Source organism: Papilio xuthus, unplaced genomic scaffold (assembly GCF_000836235.2).
Source record: "Papilio xuthus unplaced genomic scaffold, Pxut_1.1 DF827714.1, whole genome shotgun sequence".
NCBI classification, from domain to species: domain Eukaryota; kingdom Metazoa; phylum Arthropoda; class Insecta; order Lepidoptera; family Papilionidae; genus Papilio; species Papilio xuthus.
In genome coordinates this window covers 1,414,071-1,438,681 of record NW_013530935.1, presented here as the reverse complement: position 1 = coordinate 1,438,681, position 24,611 = coordinate 1,414,071, and the positions used below count along the sequence as shown (strand labels likewise).

The 24,611-nt window shown below is 36.4% G+C and overlaps 3 protein-coding genes across 3 annotated transcripts in view; 2 read left to right on the top strand and 1 right to left on the bottom strand.

Annotated features, from left to right (window-relative positions):
* The window catches only part of loco (regulator of G protein signaling family member locomotion defects), a 54,892-nt gene extending 43,726 nt beyond the window's left edge, over window positions 1-11,166 (top strand). The window contains exons 4-13 of the mRNA XM_013310366.1: window positions 6,415-6,507; window positions 6,702-6,871; window positions 7,141-7,327; window positions 7,475-7,636; window positions 8,030-8,221; window positions 8,963-9,139; window positions 9,488-9,712; window positions 10,036-10,164; window positions 10,385-10,610; window positions 11,060-11,166. Coding sequence (XP_013165820.1) covers window positions 6,415-6,507; window positions 6,702-6,871; window positions 7,141-7,327; window positions 7,475-7,636; window positions 8,030-8,221; window positions 8,963-9,139; window positions 9,488-9,712; window positions 10,036-10,164; window positions 10,385-10,610; window positions 11,060-11,166 — 1,668 coding nt within the window. The remainder of the gene's footprint in view (window positions 1-6,414; window positions 6,508-6,701; window positions 6,872-7,140; window positions 7,328-7,474; window positions 7,637-8,029; window positions 8,222-8,962; window positions 9,140-9,487; window positions 9,713-10,035; window positions 10,165-10,384; window positions 10,611-11,059) is intronic.
* Window positions 11,167-12,315: 1,149 nt separating this feature from the next.
* On the bottom strand, window positions 12,316-13,917 carry mRpL45 (mitochondrial ribosomal protein L45). The gene is made up of 4 exons (XM_013310430.1): window positions 13,786-13,917; window positions 13,480-13,720; window positions 12,929-13,317; window positions 12,316-12,634 (listed from the first exon to the last, which is right to left on the bottom strand). Exons 1-4 carry the CDS (start codon window positions 13,807-13,809, stop codon window positions 12,350-12,352), a joined length of 939 nt encoding a protein of 312 aa, XP_013165884.1. The 5' UTR covers window positions 13,810-13,917; the 3' UTR covers window positions 12,316-12,349.
* Window positions 13,918-14,546: 629 nt separating this feature from the next.
* kra (basic leucine zipper and W2 domain-containing protein kra) lies at window positions 14,547-24,605 on the top strand. The gene is made up of 12 exons (XM_013310787.1): window positions 14,547-14,871; window positions 15,206-15,277; window positions 20,445-20,621; window positions 20,954-21,054; window positions 21,427-21,492; window positions 21,614-21,686; window positions 21,775-21,940; window positions 22,206-22,317; window positions 22,614-22,745; window positions 23,259-23,405; window positions 23,770-23,965; window positions 24,456-24,605. Exons 2-12 carry the CDS (start codon window positions 15,217-15,219, stop codon window positions 24,482-24,484), a joined length of 1,260 nt encoding a protein of 419 aa, XP_013166241.1. The 5' UTR covers window positions 14,547-14,871; window positions 15,206-15,216; the 3' UTR covers window positions 24,485-24,605.
* Window positions 24,606-24,611: the final 6 nt, after the last annotated feature.

Below are 24,611 nucleotides of genomic sequence, written 5' to 3'. Positions count from 1 at the left end.
ATGTCTGACGTAAAATATTTGCGTGGATTACTATCGCGCTGCAAGAGTTTATTAATTAATCGTGCACTGAAGTTTAGCGTGTGTATTGTTATTGATTTAACGTTGTGAAGTTTAGTTTTACGAGTCCTTAAGTTAAGCATCCCGTCGTTCTAGTTTTTTACACGTTTAGAACCCTGTACAGCAAAAATTTAATCTAAGTTGGTAATATTCGAGGTTATAAGTTATGTACACATATGTTATGAGGAGTGAATAATCGTATGAGACTGGGAAAACTTTAAGTATGAAGGAGTACATCGGTAAGAGTACGCCCAGAAAGATATGACTGGATTGCGTGAAAGGTGACACGATTACAAAGGGATTGACTGAAAGGAGGGCTGTTGCGTAACTATAACTATAACTATTTAGCAATTGAAAAATATAATAGCTTAAAAATATCTACATAAACTTATTATTGAATTACTTAACTCTTTATTAATTATTAAGTCACTAATTAAATTAAATTAATCTACCAAAATAATACTATAAACTAAAACGTTACGTTATTCATTTTAATAAAACTAACTAACTAAGGTGACGTAGTGACCCGAAGTAGCCAGTGGGCGTCAGTTGGCCGTCTCAGATATCGCTGGATAGATGAGACGGATAATTTTAATAATGTGAAGAAATTTGTTTCAATAGTTATGTTATCATTTAATTAGTGTCAATCATAAGTTAATAAGTAATATTTTATCCTTAATACTTTTGTAACGTGAATGGATTGGAACGACATGAAATGTAAACAATTCCAATAAATGCGTCCACAATACGCGAAATTTTGTGATTTAAATTGCCTTATTTCTCAGTATATTTTTTGTACATATGTTTCGACTGTGAAAGATTGTACATCAACAGTACATCTAAATTATACGATCGTGAAAACAGTTGTTCCATAAGTTGTTTGGTCGCAAAATTAATAAAGTTTTAGAAGTTAAGAATTTAAGAAATTCTATATAGAATTTACTTTAAGGTAAAATATTGCAATTGTTATGTATATAATACATTCTTTTCTTTTGTAAATATTTCCAAGCTTTCCTTATTCTGCCTCATCATCCGCATTGTTTCCGTGAATTATCAAAACAAACAAACGACAAATATAGCTCAGATGCCTCAACATGCTAACTCATAAATGGAATTTTACTGTTTTATAAATATACTAGCTGTATCCAACAAATCCGTCCGCTCGGAATTAAAAAAAAAACTTAAAAAGTTACCTATGTGTTCTTCCAGACTGTGTTCTACATCTGTACGAAATTTCATTAAGATCTGTTGAGCCGTTCTGGAGATACCTTTAAATATCCATCTATCTAAACATTCGCATTTATAATAGTATTAAGATTATTATGGTTAATATAAATATCTCTTTTGTCTCCATCTCCCAGTATTAAAAAGACTTTCGATCATACCCTAATACAGTTGACATTAGTGTTATTAGATCGTTTCCATTGTGTAATTCATGTTTACATAACCCCACTTGAACCCAATCTAACCTTAAGACCTCGACTCAAAATCTATGGTACAGATAGATCTAGACAGTCAATTGCTTTAAAGAATGAGTCGTCTAAGCCATAGACATGCATTGTTTCTAGCTACAGGTTGTTTTTTTTTTTGGGCGGCGCTATACCGCCCTCTTATTCCCCCTGGCATGTTGTGGCCAGAGACTTTTGGGTTCTTTATTAATAATCATATAAATTCTTACGCTAGTTACTTTCCTAGCTACAGGTTTGCGTTTAGTAGTTTAAGAACCTCTCTCCAGAAGACAAAGAAACATCTTTCCTCCAGAACACTGGTATTATAAAAAGCTTCGTGAGGAATTCGGCACAATCAAATCGCCAGCTCGACGGCAATGACTTAGACCATAGAGTGCCGGAAACGCCTCTCCCTCTTCCCCTCGCCATTGTTATTGTAATTCAGTGCTGCACGCCCACGCATTAGTCTGTCAGTGACCGTCGTCGGGAACGCATCTGTACAATTAGCTCCAGTATTTGCTAATTTCCTACATTCCGAAATTCCGATTCACTCACACCTAACATTCAGTTAGATTATAGTGTTGTGTAAAAATTGCCTAAAATGTTACATTAAATGATAGGAATATATGTTTTCCCGGTTGAGTTTATTGATGGTGTATCCTCAAATGGGTAATTAGTAGTTCATTATTAAGTCGAACTTTAGTAGTGATGTGTTGAAGTGGTTATGTGATTTAAAAAGTAAAAGTCTCTAAAAGTTGTATAGTTTGTTTCACCTGTGATTGCTTATGGCTAAAAAAAGTTGTTTAATGTATAATTTTTTCAAATAACTGTTATAATTACAATTGGTGTTATTAAGAAAAATGGTTGTATGGTACGTGGCGGAACAATCTGACGTTGAGGTATATATGAATTTAAATAATGCTTTCACACTTTAAAGTATGCAGAGTTATTTTATGGTTCAATCTTAGCATACTTATTTCTTAATTCGATATTTAATCATACATTCTTGGTTGCCTGCATCTACTTGAGAAATATTAAATGAATTGTAAACAATTTATAAATATTGTCATTTGAAAAGCATTATGCCACAACGAACAATTGTCTCGTTCAATTCAATAGTACACACTCACACATACACGCTTGTGGTTATTGGCGACATCTTACTGAAATTATAAATGCGACTATTCGTATAGATGAATGGATGGATGGAGGTTTTTTTACAAGCTATATCCAGTACGACTGCATAGACTTAACTAAAATTTGGCATAGATGTAAAATATAGTCTAGAATAACATATTAGGCTACTGTTTTTTTTTCGCGCGGACAAATTCGCTGGCGACACTTAGTTTAAGAATAAACGTTGCTCGTTGAGAATGAATTAGGCCGATTGATCGTTACACATATGTTTATGTATTTAATTTATATCTGGTTTATGTCTGAAGTACAGTTAAGTAAATAATTGTAGCTATGTACATTTATTTACGTTTTTTATAAGACTTACGGCTATTACCTAGAGGGGTTAATTTTTCTACATATTTTCCATCCTTTTTTCTTTCCGTAAAACTGTAGTCCTGATAAAATCGTTAATTTCCACCACACATTACCACATGAGGCGTTCCATTTTAATACATTTTCATATTTTACCTAAAACAAGTTTCCTTTTTTAATTTAATCGTTCGTGTACGAATATGATGTAGGATTGTTGATCATCAGCTCACTAAACGTCCCCACCAAGGATGTCGGAGCCTACCCTAAGTGAGGGTTGATTAGGTCATAGTCAAACACGCTGGCCCAATGCGGGTTGGTTGACTTCACATATATCTTTGAATTTATTCGCAGATATGTGCAGGTTGGATCACGATGTTTTCCTTCACCGTAAGAATGTCGGATAAATGTACATACTCGTATGTAAATCGAAAATCAAAAACACATTAGTACATGGCGGCAATCGAACCCAGAACCTGCAGATTGCAAGTCAAATGCTTAACCCCTGACCACCGACGCTGATGTAGGATTATCCTTAAAGTTTTAGTTTATTCATGCAGGATCACCCTATTTTATCTAAGAAGAATGACATCGGGTTTTTCTGCAATTCTTTTACGTATTCAATAACGTAAAATTGTGGGGCGGCGCGTGTTTTGTGGGATGTCCCCATTTATATAGTCATTTCATTTATGATCAAGGTAATGTAATACTTTGACGTAGTACGAGTAGGTACTTTGACACGACCTGTACTAATCAACTTTATTATGACGTAGTACTTTGACATGCTCGCGGTATGATATTTTTAGAGATATACGGGTGGAGAAAAGCATGCAAAAAATTGTATTGTAGTCCGAGTTTAAATTACAAGACATAAAGTTTAGCTTTAGCTTTACCTCTAACCCTTTAGCTTATTGACACTAATATTATAAAGATTCTATTGTTTTTTTGTTTTTATTGAATAGCTTCTGAAACTACTGATACCGATTTTGTATAGTTGTTGCACTATGGCGAAGCTACACTATCCCTGGTTGTGGGCTATGTTTATTACCAGATTTTTTTTAATTCCGCGCAAACGTAGTCGAGAGTAATTGCTAGTGTTATTTGAGCAATGTACGTTTATAGTTAGAATATGTTCTTAGGGTTTATTAGTACGAGTAAGTGAATGCATTTAGTTTGAATAATCCAATGTCGAAATAACTGTGAGTATGCTTTCATTCATTCTCTCCACATATTGCGTTGTTTATCGTTGTAGATTCTCACGTCGTTTTGTAGCACCTGTGTAAATAGGTACCGCTGTATTCTAGCATATCTGGAATGTTCCCGCGCCACGTGTTATTTACTTGAATAAACTAATTTATCTTTTTATAAACTGCATGTTCTGTTAGATTAGAATGTAAAGCGTTCGCAAAGTTTAGATGCGTTACAATTATTATATTTAGAATTAAAGTGATCGAACATGGAAGCGTCATTTACTTTTTTTTATAGTCTAATAGGTTTTTTTTAATTTAATGCCTTTGTAGTGCTTTTGTTTTTAAATTAGTAACTACGATAGCTATTTGGGAACACACAGAATAAAAGCGTCGGTGGCTCAGGGGTCACTTCACTTGCAATCTGCAGGTCCTGGGTTCGAATCCCGGCATATACAAATGTGTTTTTCGATTTCCGATTTAAATATGTACATTTATCCGACGTTTTTACGGTGAAGGAAAACTTCGTGATGCAACCTGCACATATCTGAGAAGAAATTAAAAGATATGTGTGAAGTCAACCAACCCGCACTTGCCCAGTGTGGTTGACTATGGCCTAATCACCCTAACTTAGGGTAGGCTTCGAGTTCCTCGAGTTCCTCTTTGACGAGATGATGATGACACAGAAAATAACAACTTAATGTTTGTAACATTTCATAATAATATTTACAGTTGTGCTAAATTATAACGAACAGTTGTAAAAATTACTACAAATTATTGAGGAGATATTTTAGTAATATTTATACGCTTTTAAATGGAACATCCTTGAAATAACGTGTTCAGGAATTGGTTAAATAGGTCTTTTTGATATTCTATAATTTTGTTGACCTCATTGTATATTTCTATTTGGAGTGTGAAGTGTTACATTTTATGATTGTAGTAGCAAGTAAACAAACTCATTTCCAACATATCATAAAACTACTATGTTGTTTTCACAGAATGTTTTGCCAAAAATGAGACGAAGCTCTGAATACTTTCGAAACTATAGTGGGGACGCGACCTTATTTACAATGCTGTTTTGAACCTAGCAATTTCACATCTTACTAATATTATAAATACGAATATTTAATGCGGATGGATGGATGTCTGTTTGAAGGTATCTCCGGAACGGCTCAATGGATCTTGCTGAAATTTAGCATAGATGTAGAACATAGTCTGAAAGAACAGATAGGATACTAATTAAGTTTTTTTAAATACCGAGAGGACGCTTATGTAAGGTTGTAAAGAGTAAATTACCAGTTATGGTATTATTTTTGGACGAAATCGTTTTTTCTACATTACCGTATACTTTCTCGATTCGCGACGCTTTACGGAACCTTTTTCCAGTTAATCGTTAAATTCTCACGATATCGCTTCGATGAAATCTACCAACAATGCGGCCGTACATTTTGCAAGTAAACGGCTCTTTACTTTTAGATTGGCGTGAGAGATTCTATGGGTAACAATAAATCATGGCTCGCGACAGTCGATGTGAATCTTTGCCTGTGGAAATTATGTAGTACTAATTGCCGCTCGCGGCTCCGTTCGCGCAGAATTAAAAAAGATCTTGATAAGTAGCCTATCTGTTCTTCCGGAATATGTTCTACATCTATGTCAAATTTCAGCGAGATCCATGCAGCCGTTCCGGAGATATCTTCTAATAAACATCCACACATCCCAACATTCGCATTTACAACATTAGTAAGATTATTCAGTAATTAAGTCTAAAATTGGACTTTATAAAATATCAAACTGTTTCACGCAGAATCGTTTAATGGCCATTAAGAATTTGATGTGAGATATCCACACTAATTCAGTAATTATTTAATCACTCAAAATTGCAATAAGAACGAATTGATGTTAATCAATGATCAAATTAATTAATCAATTTCATCGCTAAAAGATATGTTAGAAAATTTCAAATTATCTGTTGATTTAAAAAATGTTTAATACTATTGATGTCATCGCCACATGGAAACAACCAGACGTGACATGTTTCAATTTCAAGTAATTTATGAAACAGACATTTTTATTGGAATTACTTTATTTATAACTCTGTGAAACTATTTCGTTGACGCAAACACTTTTACATCAATGATTTGACCTACAAAGTCGTAATTTAAAGAGAATTGTGATTCAAATACTTTGCAAAGTATTTTGTGGTAGTTAATTAACCGTATTGTTATTTTTGTTTGCAGAGCGAACAGTCGTCGCCGTTCCGGCGCTGGACTACTGGCAGCGGTGCCGGCAGCTCCTACCGCCACCACGACCACCGCAACATGTATAGTAAGGTGAGATCACATATGACAAAAATATAGACAGGACATTCGAAATGTTTTTCCTAAAAACACTTCATAATCATCATTAGTGCAAGCTTCATGACTTTCACATATGTTAGAGTAAATAGATAGCCGTAGAGATATTAAAAGAAAATAATAAAATTTTTATGTCACTTGAGTTTTTTAAAAGCGTTTCTATCTCTCAGCAGCAAATTAGCGAGGGGTCTGGCGGTGTGGGCGGAGTGGGGGGTGGTGGCGGCGGTGCGGGGGGCGTGGCGCGCTGGTCGCTCGGCCTGGAGCAGCTGCTGGCGGACCCCGCGGGCGCCGCAGCCTTCGCGCACTTCCTCGCCAAGGAGTTCGCCGCCGAGAACATACGGTGGGTCTCCTGTACCTGTGCACTGCGAAAAACTCTTTACAGTCGTCGAGAAGTTGCAGAAGAAAATTGTGTTTTAATACCGGCGCCATCAAATCTGCGTCATGTTTGTGTGAAAAGTTGGAAGAATAATAGCGCCATCTATCGATTATAAATCCAATGTACGTAAAGCTCATAACAAGCTTACATTACTGTTACTAATTTGAATGTGATAGCAAACATTTAGTTGTTGTATTTTTTTTGTAATGTAAGGCATATTTGTGTGTGGGCAGTTTCTGGTGGTCATGCGAGCAGTACCGTGTGAGTGGTGCGGGTGCACGCGAGCGACTGGCGGCTGAGATCTGGTCGCGGCACTTGGCTGACGGTGCGCCTGAGCCTGTGAACGTGGACGCGTCTGCGCGCCGCGCCGCTGCTGCGCGTACGCATCTCCAGCCACCGCCTGATGACCTCTTCCTACAGGTTAGTGTGCACACAATACAACTGTGATAGATCTTTGAATTGTTGTCGACAGGTGTTGGAGTGACAAAAAATTTGTAGCAATCAGCTTATTGAATTTTTTTCGTCTGTTTTATTCAGTCAGGATGGAATGGTGTTCTTTATTTGCAGGCTCAAAAGCAGATCTTCAACGTGATGAAGTTCGACAGCTACCCGCGCTTCTTGAGGTCAGGCGTGCACGCGGAGTGCGCACGCGCGGACCTGCGCGGTCTGCCCCCGCCCTACGCGCCCGCACACAACGCCCCCGCAGCAGAGGACGCCACGCCCACTAAGGTCAGTTTGTTATAAGATAAATTGCAGCAATCAAAATCTATTATATAAACGATCCAATAGTCTAGATTTTTCATACTGAATCTAGTAACGGTTATTAGTATAGTTGTCGAACACAACTCCGTCAGCGCGGAATTAAAAAGAAACTTAATTAGAAGTCTATGTGTTTTTCCAGGCTGTGTTCTATGGTAAAACATATTAACTTTTTACTGTTACGAAGAAAATCCGATACTGCCGGTGTATTGACGCAACACTAGCCTTACTAAAATGTCGACGTTTATGTCCCTTTACTATTCATTCTGACACTTGACTTTGTAGCGAAAGCACGTCACTCGCTTCAAATAATTCTAACTAATAATGTCTAAAATTACTTATGTATTTTTTATTTTTGTACAGTTAAAGAAATCAGCATCAAACGCGTCAGAACGTCGTCGCAGTGGAGGCGCGTCGTTACTGCCGTGGAAGTTGCGCGGCGCATCACGCGAGCGTGCTGAGCGTGGGGAACGTGTTGAGCGTGCTGAGCGTGACAAGAGTGACACGCCACGTGACAACAGAAACGAGAGAGTAGAACCACCTACCTTAGCTGATGTGAGTATTCAAAAATATCTAAATGTTATAATAACGTTTTAAGGCTAGAAAATGATATATTTTACGAAGATATTTTCAACTTTTCAAATTAAACATTTTTTTTTTGTAAAACTAATTTTAAGTTTATTTCTTAAATATTATTTAAAAACATCAGACGTCTAAAAACAACACGTACCGAAATTCTAAATTAAATTTCTGACAAATTCAAATTAAATAAAAAAAAATTTTGTTCACATGTAGGCAAAGAAAGTACAATAAAAAAGCTAGATATTGATATTTCTTATAGCGACCAATATAGGGTTAAAAAGACGAACGACAATTATTTCAAGTCTTTGTTTTATCACATAATATTATAAAAAGTAAAAACAAAAAATGAATAGTTCTTTTTTAAACAAAACACATTGTTAATTGAACTATATATGTTACAAAGCGTGCATCAGACATGACTTGCACACAATGGTAGGAAAATCACCTGCCTATGTAAATATTTGAGCATAGCCGTTGCACTGCATCTTATTATATGGCGTAATACAACATAAAATATATATTTTGCAATAGTTAATAATGCGTAAAATAATTTATAAATAAGATTAAAGTATAGTTTCAAACTTGTAACTGTACTAGCTGTCGCCCGCGATTCCGTTCGTGCTAAATAAAATATGTAGAAATAAAATTTTCAAATTATTATATTAATTTGAAAGCTTACAAAAAATCCTCTATTTAAACATGTGTATGTGTCAGGTGGTGAAGTGCGGGACGCAGGGCGCGAGCTCGCTGTGCCGCGTGGTGTTGCCGGACGGCGCGACGTCAGTGGTGGGCGTGGCGGAGGGCGTGCCGGTGCGACACGTGATCGACCGCCTGCTGCAGCGCCGCAACCTGCACGTGCCCACATACGACGTGCAGCTCAGAGATGAACAGGTACACATCCTTTACATTGTGACAGTACATTAAGTCAGTACTGCTTAAAATTAACGCTGGCAGTCCTTACAGTTCATGCTAACGCGTCCTACTCTACTGGATTAATGTAAGCGTGCCGCGCAAAGTTGACCTTGAAGCAAAAGCTGGCAGTTTTATGCCTAGAAATTTATATTACTTTAAAAGTAGAGGGACCACGGAAAGGGATAGAATGGCTAAAATAGTCTCTGTAAAATCTAATTTAATTTTTATTTCGCTTTATGTATAGTAACTCTTACTGTTAGAATTATTTGAAGAATCCTTTAGTCATGTATATTTTTGCATGAAATATAGAGTAAGTTGTATGTGCAGGGCGTGTGGCGCACGATAGAGGGCGGCGCGGAGTGCAGCGCGCTGGCGGGGCGCGAGGTGGTGGTGGTGCGGCGCGTGGTGCTGCGGCCGCGCCTGCTGGCGGTGCGGTGCAGGCCGGCGCGTCCGCTGCGTCACGTGCTGCGTCACGTGCTGCGCCGGCACGCCCTCACACACCAACACGTGCTGCGCAACTCCCGCCCCGTCGACCTCGACACACCAGTACAGGTCACTTACAATGCCTTCAACCGACTTACTACTTATTGCAGACCGGCTGTCGCCCGCGACTCTGTCCGTGCGAAATTAAAAAATAATAACCTATCTGCTCTTCCCGACTATGTTCTACATGTATGCCAAATTTCATCGAGGTCTTTTCTGCCATTTTGGAGATACCTTCAAATAAATATCTATACATTCGCATTTATATTAGTAAGATAGATTTTAATATTTCAAGGTTCGAGATATTATAATATACTAGATCCTTTTAAGATTTTAAATTGAAAAATAGCATCGAACATGTAATAAGACGTAAATAATTTCGTGAAACCCAGGAGTTGGAGGGCGCAGTGCTGGAGATAGGAGAGCCGTGCGAGGAGGTGGTGGGTGGTGGGGAGCGCGAGGAGGACGCAGACTCGCTGTCGGACCTCGCCGTGCGTCTGCAGGAGGACACCGATCATATGGTCAGTACATCATCACATCTGCTAGTCTTACGAATCACCCACATGGGTTCACCCACCAAGGGGCTCGGAGCTCAACCACGTTGGCCAAGTGCGGGTTGGTATATTAGTAAATTAACAAAAATCTGCTAATATTTCACAAAAAAAATTCTTCACAACTTATTTAATAACTGGAAAATAAGTTAAAAAGTTTCAAATATTGATGAAAAAGTATCTTCCACAGAGCGTGTCCAGTCGTAACCGGGAGAGTGGTGGAGCGGGCGCGGTCATACCGGCAGCAAATATACCTATAGGCAGTAACGGCAACAGCAACGGCAACGGCAGTAGCGGCAACGTGAGCACTGCAGGCAGTAACGGCAGTACGGGGGTTGCGGGGGGTGCAGGGGGTGAGGTGGGGCGGGTGCGCGCCGCCCTCAGGCCCGGCCCACCACTGCACCATCATCCACCCGGTATCTACCTATTCTCTACTTTACATCTATTTTGTTTGACAAAAAGTATCCAATAATGTTTGAATACTTTATAAATTGACCGAAAAAAAGGTCCATTATTCTTATCTATCTTATATTAGCAGTCGCCCGCGGCTCCATGCTCGCAGAATTAAAAAAATACAAAATTAGTAGCCTATGGGCTGTATTTTTTTAATCTGGAGGAACTCCTAAAATCTTCCAGACTTTTTTCTACATCTATACCATATTTCAGCGAGATGCGTACAGACGTTCTGTAGATAAATACAAACAAACATCCATCCATCCATCCAGCCAACCATTTATCCATCCATACGCATGTGAAATATTAATATAACAAAGATTCGTTGACATTTATATTGGAAAAGACAAACAAGTACAATTTTAAATTAAATTCAAAGTTATAACATAATATTTGTAATTTTTTTTCACAGAATTCCTTGAAAATCTACGAGAAAAGCAACGACAGCGTCAAAACCCTCGAACTCCGCCCCCACTGCCACCCAAACCCGCCCAGAGAACTGCCCCCACAGTCGTCTGAGCGTCACGGATATACTTTATTGCATGGAAATAGAGTCCATTTTGCAATGGACAGGCTGGGGTAGCCTATTGAATGGCCTGGAGGTCATTTTATAATGGTTGTGTTGCAGCACTTTCTCAATAAACTGCGACACAGTCCACTTTATGAAGATATTTGATGACGTCACAAAAAGTGGTATAAGTCACAAGGTTATTGGGTTATGAACTTTATAATGATGTGTTAAAGTGTGTTTTTGTATGTTTTTTTTTTCAGTTAAAACGATTTAAGTTTGTATGGATTTAAGATTTTATTGTATAAAAAACAGTAAAGCAAGAGTTTTTTTTAAATCTTTTCTTTTTGTACAAATTGGAATAAACTAGATATTCTTACTGCCTTATCTTACAGTGGGTTTTCGAGACCAAAATCTCTGTTTAAAATACATTATCTCTTTAAAGATGTAAAGCGTACATTTGTCAGCATTTCTTAAATCATTTGCTCTTGTGTTGTGAATTATTGGGCATACACTAATTACGTTATAAATTAAATATTGTCTTAATCCTGATCTGTGTTAAAATCTCGATGCAATTTATTGAATTGTATAAATAAAAAAAAATATTAGCATTTGTATTTTGTAAATACATTTTAGAATTTAAGTATTTTCATATGTAAACTTTTTACATATGAATCTATATATTTAGTTGCAAAATAATATACAACAGAACTACAGCATTTAAAGTGTACTAAAATATTAGTGTATTTTAATTTAATTTATTACAAATAATATATAAAAAATAAAAGAAAAGAAGCTCAGAGAGCCGCTAATATTGCAATAAAATAGTTTAAATATAATTCTACCCTTCGTTTTATTACCTAAAAAAAATTCAGGAATACACTAAATAGAAATCTGTAATCTCTGCCTACCCCTACTCTGGTTTACGGTCATGAGTTATAACTTGCTGTCGCCCACGATTCTGTCCTCAAATTAAAAACAAAACTTTATAAGTAGACTATGTTCTACATTTGTGCCAAATTTCATCAAAATGTGTTGAGCCGTTCTGGAGATACTTTGTAAAAAACATCGAGATATTCGCATTTATAATATTAGTAAGATTATATAAAAAAAATGAAGAGTATCTTGAAATATGTTATAACTAAAATAAATATACAACAAACTTTTTAAACTAATTTAATTTCTTCTTACAAATTACTTATCAGCTATCGCTGGGGTTTCTTCTGGTTTGTCCAACATTTTGGTTGGTTCTGGTTCTGGTTCTGGTCTGATTTTAGTTAACTTTGAAGGGTCTTTGGGAGGTGCCCAGTCTGGTATAATCTTGGCATGAATACGCCATGTACCGTACATGTTAGCAAGGTGCTTTTCAAATACTATGTATTCTAGGACATCTTTAGCCAGGATCTCACTACCGTGGAGTAAACGACCAAAGCGATCATATACAGCTAACTGCTGACGTGTGTGGAAACGGACTGTTACCTGGAAGAAACAGAACTATGATATATTGTTTTATGGTTTACAACCTGTCGCCCGCGACTCCATTGGCCCGGAATTAAAAAAAGCCTTTAGTAGCCTATGCGTTCTTTCAGGCTATGTTCTATTTGTGTACCAAATTTAATCCAGATCTCTTCAGCCGTTCTAAAGATACCTTCACATGAACATCCCTCCAACCAAACATTCACATTTATAATATTAGTAAGATAACAAGTAACATATTAGTAGAAGCACATCTTTTCAAAAAAATATAAAGATTATATATTAAGTTAACATTACCTGACCAAATATATTTTCTTTGGAAACAATATCAGTGCAACGAGCATGCACCACCCGTGGAGGCTCCAGAGATTCCAGGAATTTCCAATGTATGGTCTTTTCCCAAGTGTTATGTCTAAACTCAGGGTATGCTTTCTCCGTAACATACAACCGTAGTGATTCTTTATCATGGTTAGCAATACTTTCATGGGCTTTGATGTAAATATTTTGCGCTTGACTGCAAAATTCATTGGTGGTAAAGTCTTCTTCAAATGATTTAATTTTGCGTACTGCCATCATTGATTTGGACTTCTTTTCAAGAAGTTGAACAGTTTGTTTTGCTCGTGTGGTGGATACTATTGACGCCTTACCGTCTCCCTCTGGGGGGATGTATGCCTCAAATATACCACCTAAAATTATTTTAAAATTATTTACAATTATATAGTGGATATATATTACAGATAACATATATATACTAAAAACATGTAACTTTTTTTTGATGAGTCGAGATGGATTTTTGTAACAAATTAAATAAATGGGAAATAAAAGCAACTGTTATTTATGTAACTAACCTGTAGCAGAAATATAAAATGGGCGCTCAATCCAAGGTCTTGGTGGTAACATTCCTCTTTCCTTCATTTTCTGACGAACTTTTTCCGGACTCATATTCCCTGCATCTTCATCAAATTTTGGCAGATCTATCTTCAAATATTTAGCTGCCCTCTCTTTTTTATATTTTGGGTTAAAATGCTTATTCGTAGTTGTACGATACGGTTGTAGAAACGCCGCCGGTGCATGACGTAAGGTACTTAACTAAAAACCAATAAAATAGTTAATTTCTGATATTTATATTTACAGAAAAAACAAAGTAATCTAACCTTAATCCAAATTGAGTTTGCCATAACTTATGGATCAGATAAGTTTTTATAGAAGTATAAGGAAAAATTAAAATCTCTGAATCATTCCTTTTAATATCATTAATCAAAGCTTATAATTCAGATAACTTTATTTCTTTATAAAGTTTATTTTACTTTACAAACTATGTAATATGATTTTTTGGTTAAAATTATTTGTCATCTGTCATTATCAGATGTCATTAAAAAAATATTGCCATATAACATGTTACTATTTGTGTATAATTGCAAATAAGAAGAACCCTTTTTTTTAAATCGTAATAAAATATTGCAGCATAATTAGAACCTACCTAATACTATGCTATTCTTGAGGTAATTTTACTTTTTTGAGGTAATTTTAAATATGAATGTTTATCCATTTTTTATTTAAAAACAAAAGATTTACTGTAAGCAGCATAAATATAAATATATTACGATAATTTCTAGAGGAGGAAAGTTATGTATCAAATTGAAATGGAAAAATAATTTTATTAAAATTATTGAAAGTTCTAGAAGAAAGACTCAATTATCATGCGCCTTAATAATATCGTAATTATTAAAAACTAAAAATATCTATGGTGTTTTGTTTTTCTGCCATTTTTAGTCATATGCTTTCCTTTCAAATAGTGATTTTTTATTAAAGTGTTAAAAAATTCAACAAATTATTGTGTTATTTTTTAAAAATAGTGTTTTTAAATTTAAGTAAAACTTGAACTGATTACGACTCGAAATAATAATTTCAGAAGAACAGCAACAATAAATATTTATTTTGGGTTGTCTTAAAACTAACATTTTGTTGGTTTTGTCTGCATCAGCACTCGGACTTTTATTTCCAAAAATACCTTTTATCTCATTCGAAATATTTCGAAACAATAAGAAAAAATAGGTGTTGAGAGAATATTTAAATCGATATTCGTGACCTAAACTACCGGACATCCGGTGACTCCATACACGTTGTCTCTAGTTCTCGAGGGAATAGAGATCGTTGCAGCGTTTCTTTCTTTTCTGAACAGGCGCAGTCCGAGAGAACTCGCAAAAGGAGTAAAAGGCTCCTACGTAACCTGTCACTACGTGAGTATAAGTGCATACTTAGAATATTAGTAGTCGTGTATCGCATTCTGTGTTGTATTAAAAATCACGCGGTGTAGTCCTTGCTGAGTCATAGAATAAAAGTTTATTTGGGTAAAAATTTCTTTGGTTATATTAGAGTTTCCCTGTTTATAACATTTCTATTTGAAGTAAGTAGCATTCGCCATGAGTCTTTGGGGGTTTTCTTGAGCAGATGGTAACCGCCTGTGGAATCGAGGACGCAGGCGGGCGATGACCCTACAATGACGGGTAACGGGTCCCCTGCCTGCCTTTCTACATTACCTACGTTCCTAATGCCACGTGTGTTTGGTTTCAGCAATATATTGTATGAGTCAGAAGGTAGAAAAACCAGTATTATCGGGTCAACGGATCAAGACCAGAAAAAGAGGTGAGTTTCAATACTTTTGTTTTATAACACATTTTTAATATTTCAACACATTAATTACAAACTAACCTTAAATGTCAATGTATATAAGCTATCAACTTAATTATTTTTCAAGTATCTACTTCAAAGTTGTTGATAAGTTGTGTTTATTGTCTTTGTGATAATGATAGTACATGCTTCCTGAAAATGTGCTTTGAGGTAAGTCCTAATGTTGTTTGATGTTTTGTTGTTTATTATTTTACTAATAGGACTATTTATATCTTACAATTAAAGATTTTACTATATTAGGCAATTAATAGTCCATAAATGTTTTACTCAGTGACAAAAATATTTGATTTAAAAGTGTTTGAAAAGAAACATGCCCATGTTTTTTTTTTGTTGAGGATTTATTACCCATACCATGCCCAATAATATAAAAATTAGTGTTCTCATTCAAGGAAACAATTGAGTTTTACCTCGTCACCTATCATTAGCATTTATGTTATTCTGGACAATATTTTTATATTATCCTGACATACAAAATATTGTTAATTCTTCATCTACTAATATAAAAATGAAAAAGTGGGATACTTAAACACCACAATTATTAATAAACTTTGTTTTAATCTGCAATTTTTATAAAACAATTACATTGTTAACATCCAAGCCATTGTATTTCCAATCTTACTAATGTTTGTGAATGTTAGAAGGTAACTTCAGAACGGCTGCATAGATCTTGTAGAAATGTAGCATAGATGTAAACATATTCTGGAAGAACACAGGCTACTAAATAAGTTTTTTTTAAATTCCTCATGAATGGAGTCGCAGGCGACAGCTAGTACATGAATTTGTCCTCAACAGGTTTAGTGTACAAGCGCAAAAATCATTCAAAATCTAATAATTTGTATGAGGAATAATTTGACAAAGGTGACTGACCTATGAGAACAATGACCTTTGTCCAATGCCTTATCCTTTGAATGTCATTTGTTGAATTTCTAAAGCAGATGAAAATTATTTTCATACACTATATTTACTATAAATGTAAATCTTTGTAGTCTAGCAATCTGGCTTTGAGCATTCCATTAAAACTATTTTATATGTAAACTAGCTGTTGCCCGCGACTCTGTGCAGATTAATAAAAAACATAATAAGTAGCCTACATGTTCTTTCAGACTATACTACATCTGTGCCAAGTTTTTCTAATATCCATCCAATCATCCAGACATTTGTATTTTTAATATCAGTAAGATTGATCATATATTTGGTCAAAGTTTAAAAAATATAGAATATAATTGTTTATCAATACAATAATTTTGGTGAAACTCGATAGAGATTGTAATTTATTGCCCAACGACTGTTAATAATTTATAATACAGCAAATATTATGTTTATAATGGCAGGTTCGCAAACAAAATTAATTGCTTGCATTGTAATGAGTCAGATTTGCAATAGCTAAACAAATACAAGGAAAATACAATTTATTTTTTAAACTGGTTTATGAATTGTGTTAGGCCATGTTTTTTAGACTATAATATTTCTAGATTGAGATAGCTTTAGACGTAATTTTATTAATTTCTTAAATGATTTGTTATTTGTATTGGACCTGACTAGTTTTAATTTATAGTAAAAACTACTTGTCTGTTAATCTTACTAATATTATAAATGTGAATGTTTCGAAGGATGAATGGATTGATGATTGTTTGAAGCTATCTCCAAAACGGCTGCATAGATCTTGATGAAATTTGGCACATATGTAGAGCATAGTCTGGAAGAACACATAGGCTACTAATTAGTTTGTTTTTTAAATTCCTCGCGGATTGAGTCGCGGGCGACATCTAGTAATTTATATTCTATTAAGATTCTACACAAACAATATTTTAAATAATGCTAAATAGGTTATGATATTCAATAAATATCTTGTAAGAAATGAAAAACATGTTGTGACGGAGAATATTACAATTGTTTATATCATAAACATGTTTTGCTGTTATGTATGGAGATAAACAAATCTATATTTAACTATATGTGACTTATTGTCTCTTCATTTGTTGAGATGTCTGTCCAATATTGTAAAATATTTTTATAGTTTTTTTGGGTTCCCCGTACCTCATAGTAAAAAAACGGTAATCCTTATAGGATCACTTTGTTGTCTATCTGTCTGTCTGTCAAGACCTTTTTTTTCTATCTGTGTAAAAAGTAATTAACATTTTAAACTTTGAAACCTAGTGATTATTCTTGTAACACTATGAAGACTAAAATTGTTACCTTATTTTGCATTTTATACATTTTCTTTAATAATTTACTTTTTTATTATTTTTATAATTTTGTAGGAGGACAAAAGGAAATGTATCCTGCTTTTGTTACATAGCCTACAGTTTAAAGGTGTAATATATTCCATTTAGTCCGGGTTTTCAGTGTGCGTCAAAGTCCGCCATGTCCCCTGGGAAGCCTTGAATATTTAGTTGCCTGTCCGTACTGCGATTCATTGTTTATACATTCCGAAATTCGCTTCGTACGTACGATCTGCTATATTTGTCCTGACTATTTGATTGTTAAAATCACTAAAAAACTTTTAAATACGTACATGAATATAAAGTGTTATTGTGTTAGAAACGCCGCAATTTTGTACTAACTGCCACTCGAAGGACGCTAGAGGATACCATTCCAACAACCAAAAATAAGAAGGTCTTACGTGCCCAAATGGCCACGTGGCTGGTCATTTGTAAAGAAACGTGGCTTTCCACTCTGAAAATGCTTACAAAGAGTGATAAGTATAAGTAGGTCGTAAGTGTATTTGATTTGAGTAATATTTCGCAATTGCATCGTCAGGTGGACTCTTATTTTCTTAGAAGTAAACTTGCGAAACTTGCCTCGTGTTAAGTTAAGGAATTGGGTTATCCAAATAGTTGCAAATAGGTCACCTTATATAAGTTGTATTGATTCGCAAAGGCTATTTGAGTATATCGTCAGAAGTGTTTAAATTGGATTATTCGGTTTTGGACTATATTTGAGTTAACATGGATAAATTTACAGACTTTCCATACTACCCACTTATGTTATCTCCTATTGTATATTAGGACATTATCTAAGTACTGATTTGTCGTAGTTCGAATGCAATTTTTAGAATTACTAACTTTTTTTTAATTCATCGTTGCAAGTTATGACATGGGATTTTGTTACGGAGTTTACAGGTAGAATTTTTTTCTGCTCTTCCGTTGTAACTAACTATAATGACGAACAAATACTTGTTATTCAAGGTTTATATTGAGTCTTATCTACCTGGGGAACAAGGAAGTGTCATTGTACCTCAATGTCACATAGGCGCCATTTTATCTGTCGTTCGGGCCATCCGCCATCTTCTGTGTTCACACAAAGTTGATTCCCGCCAAATTTTACACTAGTAATTTAACTTCTGGATAATAGGTTTTCAATACTGATGTTTTTAAATTATTTATATAAAACTAGCTGTCGCAAGTGACTCCATCCATCCATATTAACATTCGCATTTATAATATTAGTAATATTTACTCGTTATCAAAGGAATTAGAAATGCTGCGAATCAAATACTTTCAATTTAAAGTCTTATTATACGACCTTGTTTAACTAACCGTTGCCAAAATCTTTCCTCCAATGTCCACATGTCCTTGACTTTATTTGTCTTAAACGTAAAAAATTGTTTCCGCAGAGCCGAGTTAATAATAGTGTTCGCGCAAAACTGTTTGTGCTAATTGAAGACTATTTACGGAGAGCGTAAAGCTTTACATATACAATTGTACACCTGAAATAACTTCGTTATACTCTACAACACAAAACACTTAACTCTTAAGTGGTTATAAAGAAGTATATTTACTGTACTGTTTCATAATTTAGTAGTCCCGAGAATTAAATTGTAAGCAGCACACTAGTGTGTGGTCACCTTTACAATATTTTTATTTCGCTTAATCAAATGACTAACAAATGATACAGACAAAATGCTACATCTTAAAGGAGATATATTTTTGATTTCCTCTTAGCAGTATTGAAAAAAAGGAGTTTGTTACGTGAATAATAGGACAATCATGTTTTATCTTGTTTTACAAACTTTTTTTCTTAACTAGATAGTGACTAGTAATTCAGGCTTAATAAGAATTATAAGGACAGAAGTATTTTACGGCCGCGGCCAGTAAGTTCAGCTCAAAGGTTCGCAAGGTAACGTGGCGTAATGTACTTTCAAGCCATATCTAGTAGTGTACTAGGGTGACCACAACACAACAGATTTCATAGACATTTTTAAAAGGTAACAAGGAAGGTTTTGTTTGGGCTTCTGTTAAATAACTACTAGCCAGAAACTATTCCGCAATAAAGGAATACACTAACTTCAAGCACACTAACAATGAATAGGAAAACTCTTCCTTTTTGTAACTAATTTTAGCTTTCAATAAGTTTAAAACCAGTAACTAGTAAATCTCTTGAAAATAAATATGAATATTGTATTTTGTGTACTTAATATTCTAGTATGTATTATGGTCACCGTAGGATTGACGTAATGCCGACGTTGTAGCGTAGGTCGCTCGATGTTGACGTCGGCATATCCATTGAATTTATGTATCACTTATATAACGCAGTATTGTTGAATCTAGATCCATCTAGAATTGTTATAATGCCCTTTCTTATATTGAATAACTTTACGTTTAGTCATTCGCTACAAATGTATGTTAAACTAAACAATAGACACAGTACAATCAGAGTCGGGTAGTTAATTTGGCGAAATGTGAAACCTTATGGTAACAGTTTGCTATACAATATACGAACCGAAGTGGTAAGCTAATTTAATTCTTTAACTGTACATGAATAGTCTAGTATATATGCATGTATTGATCCGTAAGGAAGGGACGCAGATTTATTGTTATTGCCTCCATTTCTGATATTGTAGTTGACCTTATTCGTAAGGATGTCGCTAGAAACTAATATAAAACTGTTACATGGATGACATTTATAGCAGTGTTTATGTTTGCGGTTATATTACATTCGTTATAAGTAGCTTTATTATATCTTCAAACAAAATACAAACTGATAATTAAAACACAACAGTCCTTTCTTCAAAGTACACGTGTTACTTTTCTGTAGGTTATAGGCTATTTTTCAAATAATATTTACGTACTATGTGTACTATATAGACATAGAATTTGAATATGATTTGTGTTTGTTCCAGATGAGAAAGAGAAATACGACCCTAACGGGTTCCGCGACGCGCTGGTGCAAGGGCTGGAGCGCGCCGGCGGCGATCTGGAGGCGGCCTACAAGTTCCTAGATGGCGCCGGCTCCAAGCTCGACTACCGCCGCTATGGGGAGGTCATCTTTGACGTTCTCATCGCCGGCGGCCTGCTGCGTAAGTACCACACCCAACATAAGTACATCCCCTTTATGTCGTTGCATAGTTTTGTTAGAAGGATATTTATAGGATTTACAGAAAAGGGGTATGTCCCTTACCTCCTCTGCCGAATCCATGAGAAATTCTGAATCTAAATAGACAAGCAAAGATGAAGTTGGGCTTCCCCCATGTTGAAGGTATCTTATTTAACATGATGATAAAACTGGCTAGAGTCCTGAACAACTTGTGTGGATAAAACTATTCGTTCGTTCATTACATCTGATTATTTTAATAAATTTAACATGTACTGTAACATTATATGCAAGTTGTAACATGTTTGTGTGTTACAGTCCCCGGCGGGTCGGTGTCGATGGACGGCGAGTCCCCGAAGACCAACACGTGCATTTTCTCCGCCAGCGAGGATATGGAAACCATGCGCAACTTCGAACAGGTACATACTATGTAGTCTTAGATATTATACTAGAAACAAGTCTAGATTTTGCACAGGTATCATAGGACATCAGAAAATATGGATAGGTTGAAATACAAACTTTTCCGTAATTTATTAAGTTTGGTTTAGTAAAATCTATGTTCTCCCAGACATATTGTACATGCAGTATGCAATACATAAAAGTCTGACAATAAATTAATTAGGGTATTTTTGAGTAATATCAATATTTCTAAATGATGAAATACATGGCTAGAGTCCTGAACCATTGTGTGGAGGACACTATTTCTCGTTCGTATAAATCTGACAATATAATAATTAAATATAACAAAGACAGTGTATAGCATATATTCTGACAAAGAAATATATTTGCAGGTCTTTGTCAAGCTCATGCGTCGGTACAAGTATCTGGAAAAAATGTTTGAAGAAGAAATGAAAAAGGTAAGTTTAAAAATGCTTTTGCTTATATGTAAACTGAGAATGAGGACAAGACTTTAGTAACAAAATGTATTTTTTTGTAGCAAATATTGTGTAGGTTTTGATATTTATTAATTTATTTCAGGTCCTTGTTTATTTGAAAGGCTTTGAACCCCAACAGCGCATCAAACTGGCTCGTATGACTGCACTATGGATTGGTAAGTCGCAAATAACAAAATCCTTGTATGATTATCAAAGGCTTTGTCTGCCTGATGCATATGCTAAAGCTTTCTGTGTGTTGTGCAGGTAACGGTTGCGTGCCGCCTTCGGTGCTGTTGGTGCTGGTGAACGAGCACCTGCTGAAAGACAACCTGGCGCTGGAGTTTGTGCTGGAGGTGTTCGCCACCGTGAAACAGGAGCGCGGCGTCACCTCACTCGTCACCGCACTCAAGAAGGGACAACTCGAGGGCAGGTAAAACTTTTCAATGTGTGCCGTTTGGTATAAATCTTTACGAACTCTTTAAGACCCCTTGACTACAAATAAGTGATTTGGTATATTGAATCACGCGACTGATCTCGGGGCAGAGAGATGACGTCATGTACTGGCTCGCGGCATCCTTGTCGTGACGTCATAAATGACGCTACATGGATCACTTAGAAACTCTTCATTTTAGAAGACTTAATATCATTAGGAGTGTTGCGACAATGTAAACTCACAGTTGTGTTGCTTGATGTAGGTTGCTGGAGTTCCTGCCGCTGAACCGTCGCAGTGAGGAGGTGCTGGCGTCCTCGTTCGCGTCGCGCGGCCTCGCTGAGCTGCTGCGGCTGCACCGGGCGCAGGCTTCGCAGGTACACCACTGTTACAGACAATACGTTCCTACATAGGATCGAATATGTTACCATACTGCTGCCATAATGTACGATTTGAAATGCATCTGAATTTTTTGGTATTAGAAATGGCATTGCTTGAATCAATAATAATATATCTGCTCCAGTTTGCCCCCATGTGAAATAAAAAAAAATCAAGTATTGTCTAAATAAAATATATTAAGCTAGCTCAGAAGTTTAAACAATTGCAAGCATATAGTTGAAACATTAAAATTGTAGATACTGTGTGTATTCTAATGTAACTCGTGTGTGCGCAGGAGGCCCGGCGCGAGCTGACGGCGGCGCTGCTGGACGAGCTGGCGGAAGACAAGCCGGTGCGAGATCTCATACAGGAGCTGCGCGACATGGCGCAAAAGCACGCCATACCTGACCACGAAATCGTCGCCATTGTGAGTACAATACTGCCACAACACAGTACAGCACAGATATAATAGTAGAAAGTACCGGTCAAGGGGCGGGGGACAGTACCATTATATATACGTGCCTCCATGGGCTCGCCTGGGAGGGGACCTAGCCTGGATTATCGGCTGGCGACACCCAATCGTGTCTAGAAAGACGTCAAGTTGTTTTATGAGTGCACTTTGAAGGAATAGTGACATCTGTTTATGGAACTTGAATTTCGAAACTTGATACCCCTGAAACAGAGGGATAATTGGAATTTATGTTTAATATTAGTAGTACTTGTTATTATTATATATTTCTTTGAAATGATGAAACTTGATGACGAGTCGGAGAGGTACGGCCAAGCTTTACGAGTTGGATGTGCTCGAGTCTTTCGAGCGCTCTGTACTTGTCTGGCTAGCGTCGTATCTTCAATGTCGACATGGCAATCTGATCCATAACACATACAACATAGAGTTGTCATGGGCGAGTAGCAGTGGTACATGTAGAGGGTGTTGCAGATCTGGCAGTGCGTGATGTCCCGCGGCGAGTGGAACAAAAAGGAGGAGCTGCTGGCGGAGCAAGCGGCCAAGCACTTGCGCCACTACACGCCTCTGCTCGCAGCCTTCGCGCACTCCGCCAAAGCAGAGATCGCTTTGTTAACCAAGGTATGACTGTTAATTTACTTGGATTTAGAAAAAAGTTTTATATGTTTTCTGCGCACGATTAGAGCCAACCCGAGTATCGTGCTCCTGTTGGTGTCGAAGTGTGCGATATTGATTCGTAGCTGCAGCTATTGACTTTTGTGCAAATGTTTGCTCTATTGTTTGTCTATGGCTACGATACACATTTAGAAATGACCGCATGGAACTGATAAAATCTAATATTTTAATTAATTACAGGAATAGTAACATTTTGCAAAATTGATTTTAGTTTTAAAACAAGTATTCACTAAGCTGTTTGTTGAAGGATTTTTTATGTATCTAGTCTGCTTATTTAATATTTACTGAAGTTTTCTTTGTGTATGTGTAGGTGCAAGAGTACTGCTACGAGAACATGAGCTTCATGCGCGCGTTCAGCAAGCTGGTGCTGATGCTGTACAAGACGAACGTGCTGTCGGAGGAGGTGATCCTCAAGTGGTACCGCGAGCCCAACTCCACCAAGGGCAAGGTGATGTTCCTCGACCAGATGAAGAAGTTCGTTGAGTGGCTGCAGAGCGCAGAGGAGGGTACGTTAACAACATATAACAGTTTACATTGTAGGTCAAATGTAATTAATATCTAAATCTAATATGTAAATATGACAATAGTAAAAGTTTTCATTATGTTTGGATTTGTTTGTATTGATGTGCACACGATTAGAGCCGGCTCGGGCGCTCCGCCCCCGCCGGTGTCGAAGTGTGCGAGAGTGACTCGCGGCGTGATCATGTGCTGTAACTGTTGTAGATACGTTGTTGTCGTGCCACGATACATTGCCCATTGTCTTTACACTAAACAGTGTATTGCGCTTGGACATTAACTACCGCACTCACAGTTATTCAGTGATGAATAAAGTAGTCCCTTATTGTAGATTTAGTTTGAGAAAACTACGATAGACGAGTGTTTGGTAGTAGATACGATAGAAATCCACTAAAAACTAATTGAGATTAAATAAAAGCTGTCTTGCTCTATGAGTTAGATGCCAAAGGTATATTTTTCAATCGTTTCTTATTATTCCAGAGTCGGAGAGTGGTGAAGACGAAGATTAGATTAAGAGCAGCGTGAGACTGAACCCTACATACACAAGCGCGCCGTCCCACTCCGCACACCACAGACATACAGACAGACAGACAGCGGGCGGCGCCCCGCACCCCGCCCCGCGCCCGCACGCTCCAC